This window comes from Nematolebias whitei, chromosome 17, assembly GCF_014905685.2.
Source record: "Nematolebias whitei isolate Nwh7 chromosome 17, NemWhi1, whole genome shotgun sequence".
NCBI classification, from domain to species: Eukaryota; Metazoa; Chordata; class Actinopteri; order Cyprinodontiformes; family Rivulidae; genus Nematolebias; species Nematolebias whitei.
In genome coordinates, this window is record NC_056514.1 from 15,823,871 (window position 1) to 15,841,206 (window position 17,336).

General features: G+C 39.8%; 1 protein-coding gene across 1 annotated transcript in view; it reads right to left on the minus strand.

Moving 5' to 3' along the window:
• cacna1g (calcium channel, voltage-dependent, T type, alpha 1G subunit) overlaps positions 1 to 17,336 on the minus strand; it is a 409,969-nt gene that overhangs the window by 159,401 nt on the left and 233,232 nt on the right. The window contains exons 8-12 of the mRNA XM_037691266.1: positions 13,623 to 13,782; positions 10,104 to 10,398; positions 9,548 to 9,640; positions 8,501 to 9,401; positions 6,526 to 6,926 (exon numbers count right to left, since the gene is read on the minus strand). Coding sequence (XP_037547194.1) covers positions 6,526 to 6,926; positions 8,501 to 9,401; positions 9,548 to 9,640; positions 10,104 to 10,398; positions 13,623 to 13,782 — 1,850 coding nt within the window. The remainder of the gene's footprint in view (positions 1 to 6,525; positions 6,927 to 8,500; positions 9,402 to 9,547; positions 9,641 to 10,103; positions 10,399 to 13,622; positions 13,783 to 17,336) is intronic.

Consider the following 17,336-nt stretch of genomic DNA (forward strand, 5'->3'; position numbering starts at 1 on the left):
ATATACAGAGAGAGAGAGAGAGAGAGAGAGAGAGAATAAAAGTGTATTTTTATGCTTCAAGGTTAAAATGGCTGGTATAAAGTGAAACAAAAAGCATTGAAAAGAACCACAATGACTGGAATTGAATGAATCAATGTTCAAAGGAAAACTGAAAGACCTTCAGAAAACCTCGAGCACTTGTGCTCAAGAGCACTTGAAAATGGAAAAGATGTCTGTCACATTATTAAATTGGTTCAAATAAAATAATCCATCATCACACCAGAAGTCTCCAGAAAGATAAACTCAGAACAAAAAGACCAGAAAGAGTTAAAGTCAGAACGAGTGACAGTGAACGAACTGATCGTCACGTTCCTCTGTCGTGGTAACAACCAACCGTTCTGTACATGATCTGCTTTAAACATTCATACGGCCAAAAATGATATTAGTGATGACTTCAGACAAGCGTTTCTGTAAAATCTTTAAAAAATGTCCATCCTTGAAAAGGATTAAGTACCAGAAGAAATTGCTTTACCGAAACCATCTAGTTTTTTTTTTCTTCTTCTTTCGGCTGCTCCCTTCTTCAGGGGTCTCCAAAGTGATCTAACTCACATGAAGACTCGGCGATTGTTTTTACACCGGATGTCCTTCCTGACAACCACAGACCATTGAGCTACCACAGCCCTCTGTGTGGAGCAGAGAGCTGCTGTCTAGGGTGCCTGGGGGAGCAGATGGTGGGGGTTAAGGGCCTTGTTGCAGGGCCCAGAGTGGGGCAAATGAAGGTGGAAGCAGGTGTGGGTGTTTCACATTTCCCCCACCCCCATTTTGATGTTGTCAGTTCAGGGCGTTGAACCAGAAACCTTCCGATCACAAGCCCACCTTCTCTAACATCTGCACCACCACTTAGACCTAATTATAAATACAGTTTATTTATTTTTATTTTTTTTACATTACATTTTTATAACTTGGAAAAAAAATCTTAGATCATTTTTATGGTGGAAAAAAATGTAGTAATTTCATAAATTCAGGTGCAAAGTGGAATATTTGACTTACTGATATTACAGCCATGACTTTGTCTCTAACTGATAACACTGATTTTGATACAATGTGATTGTTGGAGTAGAGACAGTTAATTCATAAACGTTTCACCCTAAGGTGAAAAGTTACCAAAACCATCTACAATCTTCAATAAAAAGAACCTAAAAGCCAAAAGTCAAAAACCAAACGGGGCACGGTCAGTTCTGTCATGCTAACAGTCTCCGTGTAAAATAGCAAAAAGCTAAAACCTTATTTCATTACTGTCCATCAGTCACTCGTTAAAGCAGTGAAAAACTTTTCAACTTCAAACTCACAAAATACGAGTGACTCACAACTTCATCCACCACTTGTCAGTAATTACAAATAATACAAACAAGGTAATAAATAAGGATAAAACACAAACGTTAAAAACACAAATATAGTTTGTTTTGTTTGTTGTTTGAGCCTGAAGTTGGTAAGACTCCGCAAGGTCAATAATGTCACTATTGTAAATAAATCACTGTTCTATCATGTAATCCTGACTTAGTGGCTGCTTGAGAGGTGCAGAAGGTGGAATCGCCCATAATTAACAGTGTCCCGGTGGCTGTTATTGCGCTGGGGTGTAACATCACACAAACACTCCATCCATCTGTTCCTGGCCCGGTCCTTCGCTCCAATTTTAGAACTCAGTGTGGCCCGCAAGTCTGAAAGTTTGCCCACCCCCGTTCTGACCTCTGGACCAGTCTCTGTTTGCATCGACGGGGAAAGAAGCTGATGAACGATGTAAAAAGAGCGTCTCTTTGAGTTTGACACACCAGCATGGCAGCAACACATAAAACAAATTAAACCATTAGAGATGGGGTTTTTGTTAAAGCTGAAAACACAGTGAGTACATATAGTCTCCTTGAAAACATGGCTGCAGGAAGCTTGGAAAAGCCCCGCCTCTCTTCCATGTGGACAGCGTTACAGACGCAGCTAAAGCTTCATGATCTTTGATGGGCTTGAATCAGTGAAGGGTCTCACTAAAGCTTTTAACAGCCTGTCTGGAGACTAGAGGGATCTGTGATACCCAAACAAAGAGAGCGCGCAAAGACGTGAACGTCCCGTTAGGTGGAAAACAAAAGATAAAGTTGAATTAAAGAAAACTAGAGAAATAGTGTTTCCTGTAAAAAATACAGTGTGGATGCTTATTGCTGAATAACAGCAGAAGAAGTGCTGAAAAGCAGCTGAAGTTATCTAAAAACGCATGCTAAAGTGTAGCTGAAAGGAAGAACAAGCTTTAATTAGCAGAAGAAAGCAGAAATAACACATATTTCCTGAATTAAGTTTAAAAAAGCAGAAACTAGCACAAAAATTAGGAATTTAGCTAAAAGAAACTGAAATTAGCGAAAACAAGCTGAAAAGACAGAAATAATCTTAAACTGCCAGAAGGAAGCAGAAAGAGCTGAAATGAGCTAAAAAAAAAAAAAAGTGGAATTAGATTTTAAAAAAGCTAAAATGAGCATAAAACTGCTAAATAGTAGCTGAAATAGCAGAAAAAGATGAAAGGAGCACAACAAACTAAAATGAGCAAAAATAACCATACAATTTTGAATTTATCTGTGTAAGGATGGCGCCATCTGTGGGTCTTCCTTGTCTGTATTTCCTTGTGTCTTTCATTATTTATCCAATTAATTTCACCCTTGTCTCGTGCTAGCTGTTTGTAATCACGTCCTGTCTTGTCTGTGTATATAGTCTGTCTGTTTGTCTTGTTTGTTGTCGCGTCGTCGTTGGGTATAGCCTTGTCCTGTCTGATCCTGCCTTGATCCCGTTCTGATTCTGTTTTTTGTGAGTTTATGCTGCCACGTCAGCCCTTTAATTTATTATTATAAAAAGTATTTATTTTTGTAACTCCTGCATCTGAGCCTCTGCCTGCACATTGGGTTCTCTCCCTGTCAGAAACCTGACAATCTGAAAACAGCTGAAATTTGCTTAAAAATGCTAAAATGGTAGGTGTAAAGGTAGAACAAGCTTAAATTGCTCAATTTAAGCTTCTTTTTTAATAGCTTAAATTGTTAAATTAAAGCTTGTTCTGCTAAAGAAAGCATAAAGAACATGTTTGTCCAATTAGACTGAAAGAAGCAGAATTGACCACAAAAAAAGTGGAAATTATCTTAAAATAGCCCAAAACAGCTGAAAAGTAGCTAACAAATCTGAAGGAAGCTTCAAATAACAGAAAGAGCTCAATTCTGCTGAAAAAAGTTTGAGTGCAAAAAATGTGGACGCTGAAAAGGCTAAAATTAGCGTAAAAACAGCTAAATTGTAGCTGAAATAGTAGAAAAAGCTGACACGCAGAAATAAACTGACAGGAGCATAAAAAGCTGAAATTAGCAGAAATAAGTTAGAAGAAGCACAAAAATATTGAAGTTAGCAGAAAGAAGCTGAAAGAAGCATAACAAGCTGAAATTAACACAAAACAGCTAAATCATAGCTGAAAAGGTAGAAAAAGCTGAAACTTGCAGAAAGTATCTGAAAGGAGCATAACAAGCTGAAATTAGCAGAAATAAGTTGGGAGAAGCACAAAAATGAGCTCAATTCAATTTATATGACAAAAAATGGCAGAAAAGGCTAAATATGACAAAAAGCTAAAGTTGTATCAATAACAAAAGTCATAGCAGGAATGTCCTGAAAGAGCTGAATGTTTTGAATGATTTGTTGAAATATTACAACAATTCTGGAATGAGAAAGATGCTGAAAAGCGTACAGAAGAAAAATGGATGAGAACAGCTTGAATACTTCATAAACATTTGCAAAAAGAGAGCTAAATAAAGGAATCAGAGCTAGAGCACAAAAGAAAAAAAGAGAATGGAAAAAAGCTATAAAACTAATTTTTCTGAGTGTGCTTGTACACGGGTGCAGCTCAGCATCTGGGTTTGTTTATAGGAACCGGGTCAGTGACCTAAAGTAACCCGTAAAACCTGGCTAAACTCTCTCTGCTGCTTACACACCTACATGCGCAACAAAAACAACGCTGGAGCCACTTCACTCAGATTACGTAACAATCCACTGGATCAGACCTCAGCACTGAAACCTGCACTTTTATATCCCCTATATAAAAATCATAGAAAATGAGTTGAGCTGCAGAAACATTGTTTTTATAAATTAATACAGTTCAATTCAAGGTTAAATCTTGAACAAACTAGAAAAATACACATTATTTAGCCTTGTAAATATAGAAAAAAGCATTTAATCTAGCTGTTGATTTTGAAGTTTAAGAATTTTAAAGTAGTTCTTTATTATTCTACTCATTTTGCACAATGTCCTTCTATCATAGCATGATGCTCCCACCACCATGCTCCACAGGTGGATCCGCCTCCCTTAGATGCCTCAAAGCATACTTGTTGTCATTGTTGCAAGGAGCTGTTGTTGTCTCATCTGACTCTAAAACTTTTACTCAGAACACATTTGGCTTGTCCACGTGGGCGCTGCAAATTTTGTCCCTGACTGTCCTACCTAATCGCCATTCATATGAAATTAACCAATAAGGATTGATTTGTCTATAAAAGGCTTTCAAACCAAAATATACAAAAAACTAGCAGCTGCAGTCATTCATGACCACTAATAAAAAGTCAACAGACCTTGGTCTCATCAGATTTACTGACCTCCTAAAACCCTCAGCAACTTTAAAAGGCTTTACATGAATAAATGTTTATGTGAGCCTGTATGTATATTTTTGCCGATGTGTAAGTTAAATAAATGTACAATAAATTCAAATGTGTGCACCCAATTCATGCTTAATAAACGTTACTGAAGTTGTACGTTTAATCTTTCTTCTTCTTCTTTCAGCTTTTTTCTCTTCAGGGGTCTCCACAACGAGTCATCCTCCTCCATCTCACTCTGTCCTCTGCATCCTCTGTCCTCACTCCAACTACCTCCATGTCCTCTCTATCTGCATCCGTATCTCCTCTTTGTCTTTTCCTTGCACCTGCATTTCTAACATCCTTCTAACAATATACCCACTGTCCCTCCTCCGTACATGTCCAAACAGTCTGGCCTCTCTAACTTTATCTTCCAGTTGTTCAACCTGTGCTGTACCTCTGAAGATTTCATTCATTATCTTCTCAATCCTTGTCACTCCTAAGGAGAACCTCAGCATCTTCATTTCTGCTACTTCCAGTTCTTTCTCCTGTCTTTTTGTAAATGTCTCTGTCTCCAGACCATACAACATAGCTGATCTTACAAATATCTTGTAAACATTTCATTTGACCTTTGCTGACACTTTTATGTCACAAATTACTCATGAAACTTTTCTCCATCCACTCCATCCTGCCTAGACTCTCTTTTTCACTTCTTTACCACACTCCACATTTTCCTGGACAGTGGACCCCAAGTCCTTGACGTCCTGCACCTTTGTGACCTCTGCTCCTTGTAGCCTCATTGTTCCACCGGCCTCACTCTCATTCACACACATGTACTCTGTCTTACTACGGCTGACTTTCATTTCTCTTCTTTCAAGTGCATACCTCCACCTCTCCAAGTTCTCTTCCACTGGTTCCCTGTTCTCACCACAGATCACAATGTCATCTGCAAACATCATAGCCCACGGGAATTCCTGCCTGACCTCATCTGTTAATTGGTCCATCACCAGAGCAAACAAGAAGGGGCTCAGAGCCGATCCTTGATGTTTAATCATTCAAACATGTAAAATTAACAATTTTGGAGGAAAAAAAGCCTCAAAATATGGCTTTCATGTGAAATTTGAGTAGACAAACACATCACCACAGTTGTACATGTATGGTTTGAACATGCAAACAGACATGAAACTGTTGCCATAGAAAATGTGTTACTCGGTTGGTAAATGTACCCACTACATTTTTCCCTTTTCTACAGTATATCCTCTGACTCACACACTGTCTTCCCAGTTTTTGTTCCCAAATGGTTGTAATTATGGTAAATGGTAAATGGACTGTGCTTATATAGTACCTTTCTATCAATATACTCAAAGTGCTTTACAATACAATCTGTGTCCTCATGTATCCATTCATACAGCACTATACTAGATCTTTACACAGATAATTTGAATCTGTAGAAACTAATCAGTGCTTTAGATCACATTCATACACTTAAACGCACATCGGAGGCAATGAGGGGTTCAGTGTCTTGCCCAGCGACACTTCAACATGTGTCAGCTGGTGGAATCAAACATCCAACTCTCCCATTGAAGGACAGCTGTGCTAACCACTCAGCCACAGCTCTCCCCAGAATTACGTAAACCAGTGAGACCAGAGAGACAATAGGGACACCAGTTGGGCATATGGGAGCAGTGTTGCTCATCCAGTTACACAGGATAACACACATGCAAAGATCTTAAACTGTTACCTTTGGACAATTTGTCAATATGTTTTGTCTGTCTGCCGGTAGTCAATATTTCTGCAGTATTTATTGTTGGCCTTCAAGTTTGCTATTTCAGCCAAGCACCATATCAAAGCAGCTACACACATACAGTACAAAGCTATCCAAATGATCCATTCAGTAGAGTACATTTGGACTCACCTGTTCATGGTACTCGATCCCCATGCTCAGAGTGTTAATCAGAATGGCGATCATAATCCCTCTTCCAAAATACTTGCTATCCACAATCTTCCTGAAGGTGTCACACACCAGCCTCCAGAAGTGGACAACGCTGGAAGCGGTTTTGCCCAACCTCCGGCTCTTCTTCTTGGGCTGTCTGCTGTCCCTCCTGTCCCTGGGATGGAAATCCTGGCTGATCTCATAAACTCCATCACTGTCAGAGTCGCCTGGGTTCTCGTTGCCCTCGGTGACCCCACCTGATTTGCTGGCCAGGCCTTTGGCGCAGTAGGGGCAGTTTTCAAGGTCTAATGTTGGAGCAACCTTATCCATGGCACTACTAGTGGTGCTAAGGTCACGGGCCGACAGTTGACATGAGAGCTGAGCTGCATCCAAATGAGAAAGGAAGTTTAGATGGAATCTGAGACAAAGAACATTTTTATGATTGTAACATTTTACACAGTTGTGTGTGTTAAAGGAAGTGTTGCTGTTTTAATAATTCCTTGTTTCTGTACATGGTGTTGTGGCCTGTCTATCTGCCAGTCAACTTTTTCACCATCAGTGCAACGTGAACACAACTGGCTGAACTTTTCCTGAGCCCGATTAAAACTATGAAAAATGTCTAAACTGGCTGTAGTTTCAGACATGTTGGATTACCATTTTGTAAAGGTACTTAGCAACATGTGACTCATGGAAAACATGTTTCTTTCAGACTTTGTTTCAGTTTGTAGCTTTGGAACGTCCAACAGACACCAATCATGTTCTCAGGATTGGCTTTATGAATGTATTTACCATAGTTTTGATTTAACCACACTGCTTCAAGTGCCAAAAAGCAAAACTGGAACTCCAGTAGCATCAATACATTTTGTTTTCATTTACCCTTTATTTATGCAGGTATTCTCATTGAGTCAGGAGAACTCATTTTCAAAAGAGACCTGTTTTTTTTTTTTGGGGGGGGAGCATATGGTGGGGGTTAAGGGCCTTGCTCAAGGGCCCAGAGTGGGGCAAGTGAAGGTGGAGGCAGGTGTGGGTGCTTCATCTTTTCCACCCACATTTTGATGTTGTCTGTCTGGGGAGTTGAACCTGCAACTTTCCAATCATGGGCCCATCTTTTCTAACCTCTGTGCCACCACTCGACAAATTGAATGAGTAAAGTAGTAATTCCAGCCTTCCTTTTGATTGCAATAAATTTAATTTAGCACAGTCAGCACTATTGGTGCTTAGTAAAACGATTATCCATCTGGGGTGTAACTGTTGGAGAATAGTTGGTTAATCAAAATTGTTAGAAAATAGCTAAATTTTCTAGTACAATCCCAATAAACTCTGAGTTTAAGTGGCCAAGCAACCAGTGAATTGTGTGGCTGTGTATTCCATGACCAGTAAAAAAAAAATCACAGCCTTTTTCTAAGCACCAATTACAAAACTGTTGTGCATACTATTTTGCAACCCAAAACCTCCTTGGTAGTCTTTGTTAAATGTATGATTAAATTTACTTGAGTGATTTTTTTTTTAATAACTATTTGCAGATTTGGACCAGTTTTTAATTAAGTATTATTTCTCACTGGCTTTCTAAAGAGAGTTGATCAATGCAGGTATCAAAATACAGCTTTAGCAATCCAGAGGTACAACAACTAAATTCAGATAAATTCGAGAAGGATTTAAAATGTCTGAAACATTTCTACAAATACTTTGAAATAAAATATGTTGCACAAACTTTTTGATTATGTTTAAAATTCAAGCAACAAGACGGTGAGACTGCAACACGTGAAATTAATGAATCTTAATGAGAAATTAAGAATCCCATGGAACATTTCAAGACATTTTGGAGAATCCCTTGAGTGAACCATTCAAATAAAGTCTCAATCCAGATATTAGCTAAAATAGCTAATCAAACCCTTCCTATGTCTTTGACTGGATTCACATTTGTAAGTTCAACTTTTGTAGGTTGTTGTGTGATTACCTGTATGCATGTCCACCAGGCTTGATGGTCGTCTCTCCAAAGGCATTGGTGGGATATTGAGGTTAAAACTAATATTTGTTAGTGTGCTGGCAGCGATACTTCCTCGTCTGGATTCTGCTAAGGCTCGAGCCTGGAGGGTGGGGTAGTTCTTGGGTGCAGGAGCAGCAAATGGCACAGAGTTCCTCTTCATGACTCTGGATTTGGGAGCTGGAGTCAAGTAGGTGACTGGAGTCATTCCTCTACTGATGGGAAAGAAACTGCAACGAGGAGCTTCTGTGCTGAGTGGACTACAACATGAAGGTGAACTGGCATCTTCCCCAGTGTTATCAGACAAAGTGGCAAGGTTTGAGTCAGAGGTTGTTGCTGTCATAGAAGATGGCAGTGCCAAAGCAGTACGCCCACTGCCAGTGACGGCTCTGGGGAACTCTTCATTGTTGCTATGACCTCCAGCTTCAAGATCTCGTCCTTCCAGACACCTGAAGCTCCCTCCATCCGTCACACTGCCATTCCCTAGATTGTAGTGATGGAGATGATGATGATGATGGTGGTGATGAACTGACACAGAGCCCTGCCTGGAGGACTTCCTCCTCCTCCTCCTCTGGCTCTGGCTTTGTTGGGGCTCTGTAAGTGGTGATGAGGTGACTACGTTGAGCCCTGCACGACGAGCTAAAAACCTGCAGGCATGAGCCACTTGCTTGGCTCCCTTTTGAATAATGTGAACTAAATACTTGAGCAGCTCATCATAGCAGGACCCTGGCTCTGAGACAGAAGCCAGAGTACTAGCATTTGACATGAAGCGCACTCGTTGCTCCTTCATCAGCTGACTCTCCCTCTGCTTGGTCTCTGAGAACTGAGTAGCAATGACCACCAGGCACAGGTTGATCATAAAGAATGAACCGATCTATAGATGAGGAGAATAAGAAGACATTATCCACACAGTTTTGTTTGATGTCCACCCATTGCCCTGCTTATCAACTGACCATTTTGCTCAACCATCAGCAGTCAAACACTGACATACAGCCACTGCTATTAAGATGTGTTACTTACAATGATGAGTAGAATGAAGTAGATGAAGTTGTAGAAAGAGTGAGCGTCCATCACAAAGTACATGATGTCCACCCATCCCTCTAGAGTAATCACCTAAAAAAGAAACGAGGGTAGTAAAGTACATGAAGACAATAAACAAGAACAATAGGATTAAAATTGAAACTGACCAGATAATTTTAGACACCAACATTCAGCTGAAAACTATTATCCAACATTTTGTCTGAAAGTTCTGACTTTTGGCAGGATTCATCCTCCACCCCCTCCAGCAGCTGAACTAAGATAGATTAATACTACTAGAAAAGCCTTTCCTGGTGATCTGGGTTCAGATAACAAAAACAGAGCCTGCAGTCTAGTGGGATGGATGTGACCTGCTTATGGTGTAAGCCCTGCTCCTCGGATGCACCAATCCATGACTGTGCTAGTAGTTCTGTTATTCTTCCTTAAATTTGATATTGCATGTCTGATTCATGAACCAGCCAGAAAGTTTCCCACTGCAGAAAATGCTAACTCAGTTTTCTTGATATCATGCTGCTTTTTCAGTCCAGTGGCTGCTCACCTGAAAGATGGCAATCCATGCATAGCAGATGTTGTCAAAGTTTATCGCTCCCTTAAAGGGGTTGATAAGACCAGCGGAGCAGTTGATGTAGTACTGGTTCCAGTTGACGCATGTGGTGTTGTCCGTGCTGTTGTACGATTCAATATCTAGGTTGCACTGCTGACCTCCCTCATCGTACAGCTTGGGTATTGAACCACAGTCCCTCATGCCATTGTCTCTTGGCATGGAACAGATGAAAGGGTTCTCATCATCATTTTCAGTGTGGAAGTATTTTCCTAGCTCCACAGACAGAGGGCTTGAGGGGGTAGAAAAGAAAACAATGTAAGGGTTATTGGCTAATTAGCATCAGACAATGTTAGAATGATAAGTTTTTTCTTGTACTGCATTTGTCTTGTCCTGATCTTTTTTGTCTTTCCTAAACTGTTTTTAGATAAATTACCTGAAATGATTAGTCACCTTGTCTTGAGTATGGCACTGCTAGTGGTCACTTCCTAGACTTTCTTTGCTTCTACTGTCCTAATCTATGCTCATAGGACACTGGTTCTAATTTGAACAAGAGTACCGCTTAAAACACATCATATGCTCATCAGCAAACTATTATACAGCAGCAGCAGTATAGCAATCTGTAGCAATGGTCCAGACAAGCAAAGACCTTGTATAACTGCTGACCTTGATTTGCAACAATGACCTTGAACATGGGGTGATGAAAACTAAATGCAACTCTGTCGAGTGATGAAACATTTGCGTATGGTTTTGTTAAATTATCTTGAGAGGATCAGGAGATATATTTGGGACAAAAGTTTACAGACGTACCGTACAGATTGAGACTATCATTATATGTCTGCCTTCAACAAGTGTGTAAAAATCCACGTGATACATTAGTTTCCGTAACTTGGCAACTTTTAATGAATCGGCTTAATTAAACATGAAAGAATTAAACTGTATAAAGCTACAACATTTTGAAATAAACTAGTCTGATAAGATTTTAAGGCTTTGCAAGACAGCATTTTCAATATTTACACTGGACTTGTTTGTAATTTGACCCTTTTGAAGAATAGCTTTAGAAATAAATTAGACATATTTTAAATATTCATCTTAACATATTGTAAAGATATGTACCTTTTGTCAGTTTTAAACTGCATTTACAGAAAGAAACTTATGGCAGCGGTTCTTGAGTTAATGTAAACATGAGTTATGAATGTGTAACAAAAGTCATTGGTCATTTTACGTAAAAATGATTTGTACAAAATGCATTTTTCCAGTTATATTGATACAATAATAACACTGTAACATGTTAGAAGACATCTTGAAATATGGGTATTTCTAGTAAAAATGTAACCCTCAGTGAAGTCAGGTCCTCTGGATGGATTCAATGAGAGATCCTGGGTGCATTCAACCTGCAAGAGGTCCCAGTTGCAAATCCCAGATGAGCCCCCTCAACAAGAAGAATCCCCTTTAATCATTTTAAACAGCAGCCTCGGGTTTTGGCCAGGATGAAACTGTTAAAAATTATTGATCATTAAAATTTTGCACAACGATTCTGCCTTTTGTGCCAATTATAAAATTGATGAACCTCAAAACCCCACATTCTGCAGCTATTAATTGCATTGTACACCTCATAAGCTGATTTAACTGATTAACACTCATTCAAGAGGATAGCAGAATTTTAGAAAAGCCAGTTATGAATGTTTGAACGTAAAAATCCCAGAAACCTGTGGAGATCTATATGTGCATTGAGCGAATTAAATGCAAAGAGATATTTGGCAGCAATAGCACCTCTTGGTGTATCTGTCACTGAGCACTTCTCCATCTGGAAGAGTCTGCGTGTTTAATGATTGCTTTATATCTGGCTCATCTGTCAGCACTCTTTTAGCTGGCGAGTTTTATTAATTGTAAATGTGTCTCCCATATAGTGGGACCCAAGCAGTCCCTTTGCACTTCAGGACCACTTCACACTATCTTTCTCAAAAGCTGTTTCACACATTGGGATGATGTGCAAGAGCACTTATGTTCCTGATGAGCTCAGTTTGCCACTCTGCCCATTTATCAAAACCCAACATACCATGTGTGATGAACCTTCTGCAGAGTGATCTCAAACATTCTTAATCATCTTTTTTTAAAGAAGCCATCGGTCCAGCTGGCAGATGTTACTAACGCACTAGAATATGTCTGAGTGATGTGTGAGAGAAGTGAAAGCTGCCATTAAAAGAGATGCATTAGCATATAGTGTCAAGCCTAAACGTTGAGTCATTTATGCAATACAGAAATGCAAACCACACAGGTACCATAAGTTTGCAACAAAAAAAGGCTGACAATGCTGACAAAAAATACATCTGCTCACCAAAGGCATAATGCATGAACTTAAATTACAGATATGAGGTGTCATAAATCCTATAGAGAGTAATGAACCCCAGGTGACACTGGGAACATGAATAAGTCATGGGTGTCCATGTTCCATATACAGTACTGAAGAATGGGTCATGCAGGATCTTCCTCATTATTCCAGGACCTGTCTCTGTTCTGTATTTATCACTGCAATGAGACTTTGAGTCACTAACCTCACCGAGTTTCAGATCATGACCCCATTCTGTAAGTTCATTGCTTAAAGTTACTTTGAGAGCAGTTTAGAACCACTGTTTTCTGTTACAGTTGTATTAAGACAGTGGTACCAAACCCTGTCAATGTGTTTACTTGAGACCCTGGTGGTCAGTGTTATAGTAAAACAAGCAGTCCACTGATGCCTCACATTGCTGAGGGATTTTAAGGAATGTTTGTAGTTTCCGCAATGAATGTTTTCTGGAATGGAACTGGACAGGGAATGCAAAAAAACCTTTATGTTTTGTGTCAGGATGGTTTTTTTTTTTTAGGGGGGGGTCAAGGTCAAGGATGTTTATCACTAACTAATATTAAATTAATGTTGAACCATGTGTGTGAGTTCAAAGAGTTCATTTCGCTCTCAGAGAGGAGCCGTTTGATCTTGCATGTAAAGCTGAGAGGCCGAGGTCATCATGGACTGTCTGTGAGCTGTGATAGCTGATAAGCATATATTATATAAATTCTCGCACACTTTCCGGTGCAGACTCTCGTTACTGGGCTCCACACTATGTAGAACTTCTTGCGTCTGTGTAAGCCTGTGAGTGAAAGTCTGTCCTTGCAAGTAAAGATCGGTTAAATATATTCTTGTGTCCTCAAGTGTGGCTTCTTTTAGTAATTTAGATGAATAGAGGATATTTTTATCTAACATGTTGGTGCTAGGTATTCAAGTGGGTAGGTGTTGCACTGTAAAACAGGAGAGGTAATTATTTTAATATTCAATTATTATTTTCTTCATTTTCTTTAATTTTTTTTTTTGCGTTTTCAAGGCACTGCAGGGTAACAGATCATGATGAGTGGAAGGAGAAAATGTATCCACCACCAGGTGCAATGACGGAGCCAAGTGGTGGCCAACAAATGCTGAAGTCATTCTGAATAGATAGAGCGTTAGAACCAACTAGAACATACAGCCAATGCAGAACTCACAAGGAGAAGTTGTCTTTGACGAAGCATCGGTTTCGGAGCAAGCCGGCCCACAATTGGACACCAACGATTCCAAATATGAAGAAGACAAAGAAGCAAAGTAACAGCACGTTACCAAGCATGGGCAGCGTGTCCAGCAGCAGGGTTACCAGGATGCGCATACCTGAATAAAGAGATAAGGAAAAAGGCAAAGCAAAGGTCAGAAACAAATAAAAAAATAAAAAACAATAATTAATTCATCAAAGTTCATGCTCAATAATCCAGATTTAAAAATCCAACAATGTTCAGTCAGGTCATCTGGACACTTTACATTTCTTCCTTCCAAAGGACACTAAGTCCTTCATCTAAAGGACTGGGGGCTGAGATGGGTAAAAGCAGAGCAGCCAATCTGGGACCAGAAAGCCGCGGTTCGACTCCCAGCCTTTTCAACATGTGGTGTCTCTGAGCAAGACACCCAATCCCCAATGGCTCCCCGGGTTCTTACATAGCTGCCCACTGCTCCACCTGGGTGTATCTCACATGTGATGGGTTAAATGCAGAGAACTCATTTTGCCAATGTATGGATACATACAATGATGACAATCTCAGACTCCCCTCTTCCCTTTCCTTTACAACACAATCTGTGCCGTCATTTACCCATTCATACAGCAATCTACTTTATATGTACAAAGAATGACCTGTAACCTTTATAAGTAAAGGTTGAATGAATAATCAGAGCTTTAGATCACATTCAAATGAGACACACATCGGAGGCAATGAGGGGTTCAGTGTCTTGACCAGGGAAACTTCAGCATGTGACTGCTGGTGGACTCGAACCCCCAACTCTCCCATTTGAGGATGACCGCTCTAACCACTCAGCCACAGCTGAGATGGTACAAAGAACAAAATGTTGTACAAATACCTTTCCAAATAAAATACTTTCACACTGGTATCAATAGAAGTTCAGTGTTTCATACAGAAATAACAGAGGACATTACAGTTGTTTTGTTGAAGAATTAAATCAAGATAAAGAGGATCTCTGTTAAGAAGTTTAGTGAATGTTTATTTTGATACAATAGGTTGCTGATCAGGTTCAGGTTTGGTTCATATGTCATATGCAAATCAACACAAGGTCAACAATGCAATGAAATACTGAGGACGAGAAGAACCATCTTCACTCGCCAAAAAGAAAATAAATATGGAAATACAAAAGCATGCAGCAAAAATACAAAAACAAGGCCCCAAACTTAAAAGAAAAGAAATACATCTACAGTGTGGTTCGGTTAGCAGTGAGTTTCTTTCAGCAGCATGGTTCTGTTAGTAGCATGGTCTTGTTAGCAGCATTAGCAGGACTTGTCAGCAGGTCCCATTAGCAGCATGATGATAATGATGACCACAGCTGCTGCCCTCCCAGACTGACCTCCAGAACTGGGTCCAGCAGACAGAGAACATCCAAGGTTTACCAACGGAACTGAACGGGTCAATAAAGTTTGGTCCGTGTCTTTGTCGTCTTTGCCATGCTGTGGGTCAAAGTGCGTGTGTGTCGGAGAAGAGAGCGTCCACCAATACCAGAAGCTCAGGACACCCTCGGAGCTGCATCCGGAAAAAATCTGCCTTGGTAACTGATGGCAAGCATGGAGGAGGTCTCCACTTCATCCAAGAAGGTCACTTTTCAGAGGCCACTTTCCTCTCAGCATCTGCCTGGTAACTGAGGAAGCCACAATCTGGTAGGAAATAAAATGTCCTCCCATCCAGCAAAGACCAACTCAAAGTGCCACCTTAGTTTAAATTTATTTTAGTCTATGAATCTCAGATAAGTTACAAAACGTCTTTTAAGCTTAGTCTAAATTTAGATAACATTTCTTCTCAAAGTTCAAAAGCTATTTTATATCACCTTTTTCCTTTCAATATTACCAGTCGTATTAACCTATGCCTTTGCTGTTTTGATATACTTGTTTCAATAAATGTCAAATACATGTTGTATTGTGTGTTTCAATACAAAGAAGATTACAGTATGAAAGAACTCAGATAATATATTAAGTTATTATTTTGAGACTTGATTTTAAACCAAAGATTACAACTCCCTAGAAAAATAAGTGTGGTGCCCCGTATAAAATTATAAACATATATAATAACTCTATCCTCTACATCCATCCATCCATCCATCCATCCATTATCTTTACCCGTTTATTCCATTTTTGGTCACGGGGGTCGCTTTTGCCCATGTCCAGCAATCACTGTGCGAGGGGCGGGGTACACCCTGGACGGGTCGCAAGTCCATCACAGGGCCACATAGAGACAAACGAGACAAACAACCATTCACTCTCTCACTCACACCTAGGGACAATTACATATATTTATATTATTTTGGGACTGATGGACTCATCTTGCCATTTGTCTGTTTATACTCATAGATGTCCTTCTCAGTTGAAGGTCTTGTAGACCACCACTGGTCAAGAAAACCATAGCTAAGTGTCTACTGCACAGTTTATGGTGTCAGGAATCTGAATGCCCAGGGGGCTGCCTGTGCCTGTCCATGGTCTCACAATGAATCTGACCTTGACTACTTTTCCTGCAAGTAGTTGGCCAATGCATTCTCTGGCTTTTTGTGCTGTTTGAAGCAATGATTTGGGAGAAGTGTTTGTTCTTTTCAGATTTAACGATGCTCGGATAATCTTTCAAACACGTTTTTAACATAATAAAAGAAACCTGTAATTTGTCCTTTTTCCACTTGCGTTCAGCTCTCCTGCATAGACGTTTGGCTGCACGGGTGGTCGCATTCAACCAGGGGTGTGGTGCCCGCTTTGGTCGCCTGATTTTTAGCGGGGCCACGAGGTCTAAAATCTTAGAGCAGGTCACATCATGCCTACTAAGCAGCTCCTGCGTACTAATACAGGCAGAGGTTTCAGGGACTGAAGCAGCATCAGTAATGAATGCAGAGGAAAAAAGAGCAGTGGTTGAAGAGTTAAAACAGATCAAGTTGTAAATTTTGCACGAAAACTGAAACAATAGAGTATCCCGATCCATGCTCAATTATCCAGGTGGAACTATCTAAAAGAGTTAAGTCAGGTCCTCTGGATGGGTTAAAAAATTGTAGAAATGTTTTGTCTTTCATCCTAAAGACTTCCTCAGTCTGAGGAGCTGTACTGAAAGAATAGAGCTTTTGTTCTACAAAGTAGAAAGATAACTGATACTTCTTAATATCCTTTGTTTTGTTTGATGTCATATGATTATGTGACAAAAATGTGGTGTTACATTGAAATTATAAAAAATAAAAGGACCACAAAGTCATCCTCACTGCTTGACAGTTACTTTTTTCATAATGTAAATTTACCCAAATAATAGATTATTATAACCGGTTTCAGTAGGTGTAAGCTTTCTGTGCAGAAGGACTTCAGACAGTTGGAAAAACAGATGCAAATTAGTTTTTTAGGTTTAAGGCAAATTGTTAATTTTAACATTACCATATTTTGGGGCAGAGATGAGGGTAGAGGAAGGGCATCCGACTCAGGACCCAAAAGTCCCAGGTTTGATCCCCAGCCATTCCCACATGTCATGGTGTCTCTCAGCAAGACACCTAATCTCTTATTGCTTCCCAGGCACTTGCATAGCTGCACACTGCTCTACCTGAGTGTATCTCAGGTGTGATGGGTTAAATGTAGACAACTAATTTTGCCATTGTATGGGAACATTCAATGATGGCAAAACACAACTTACTTACTTAAACGGTAAATCGAC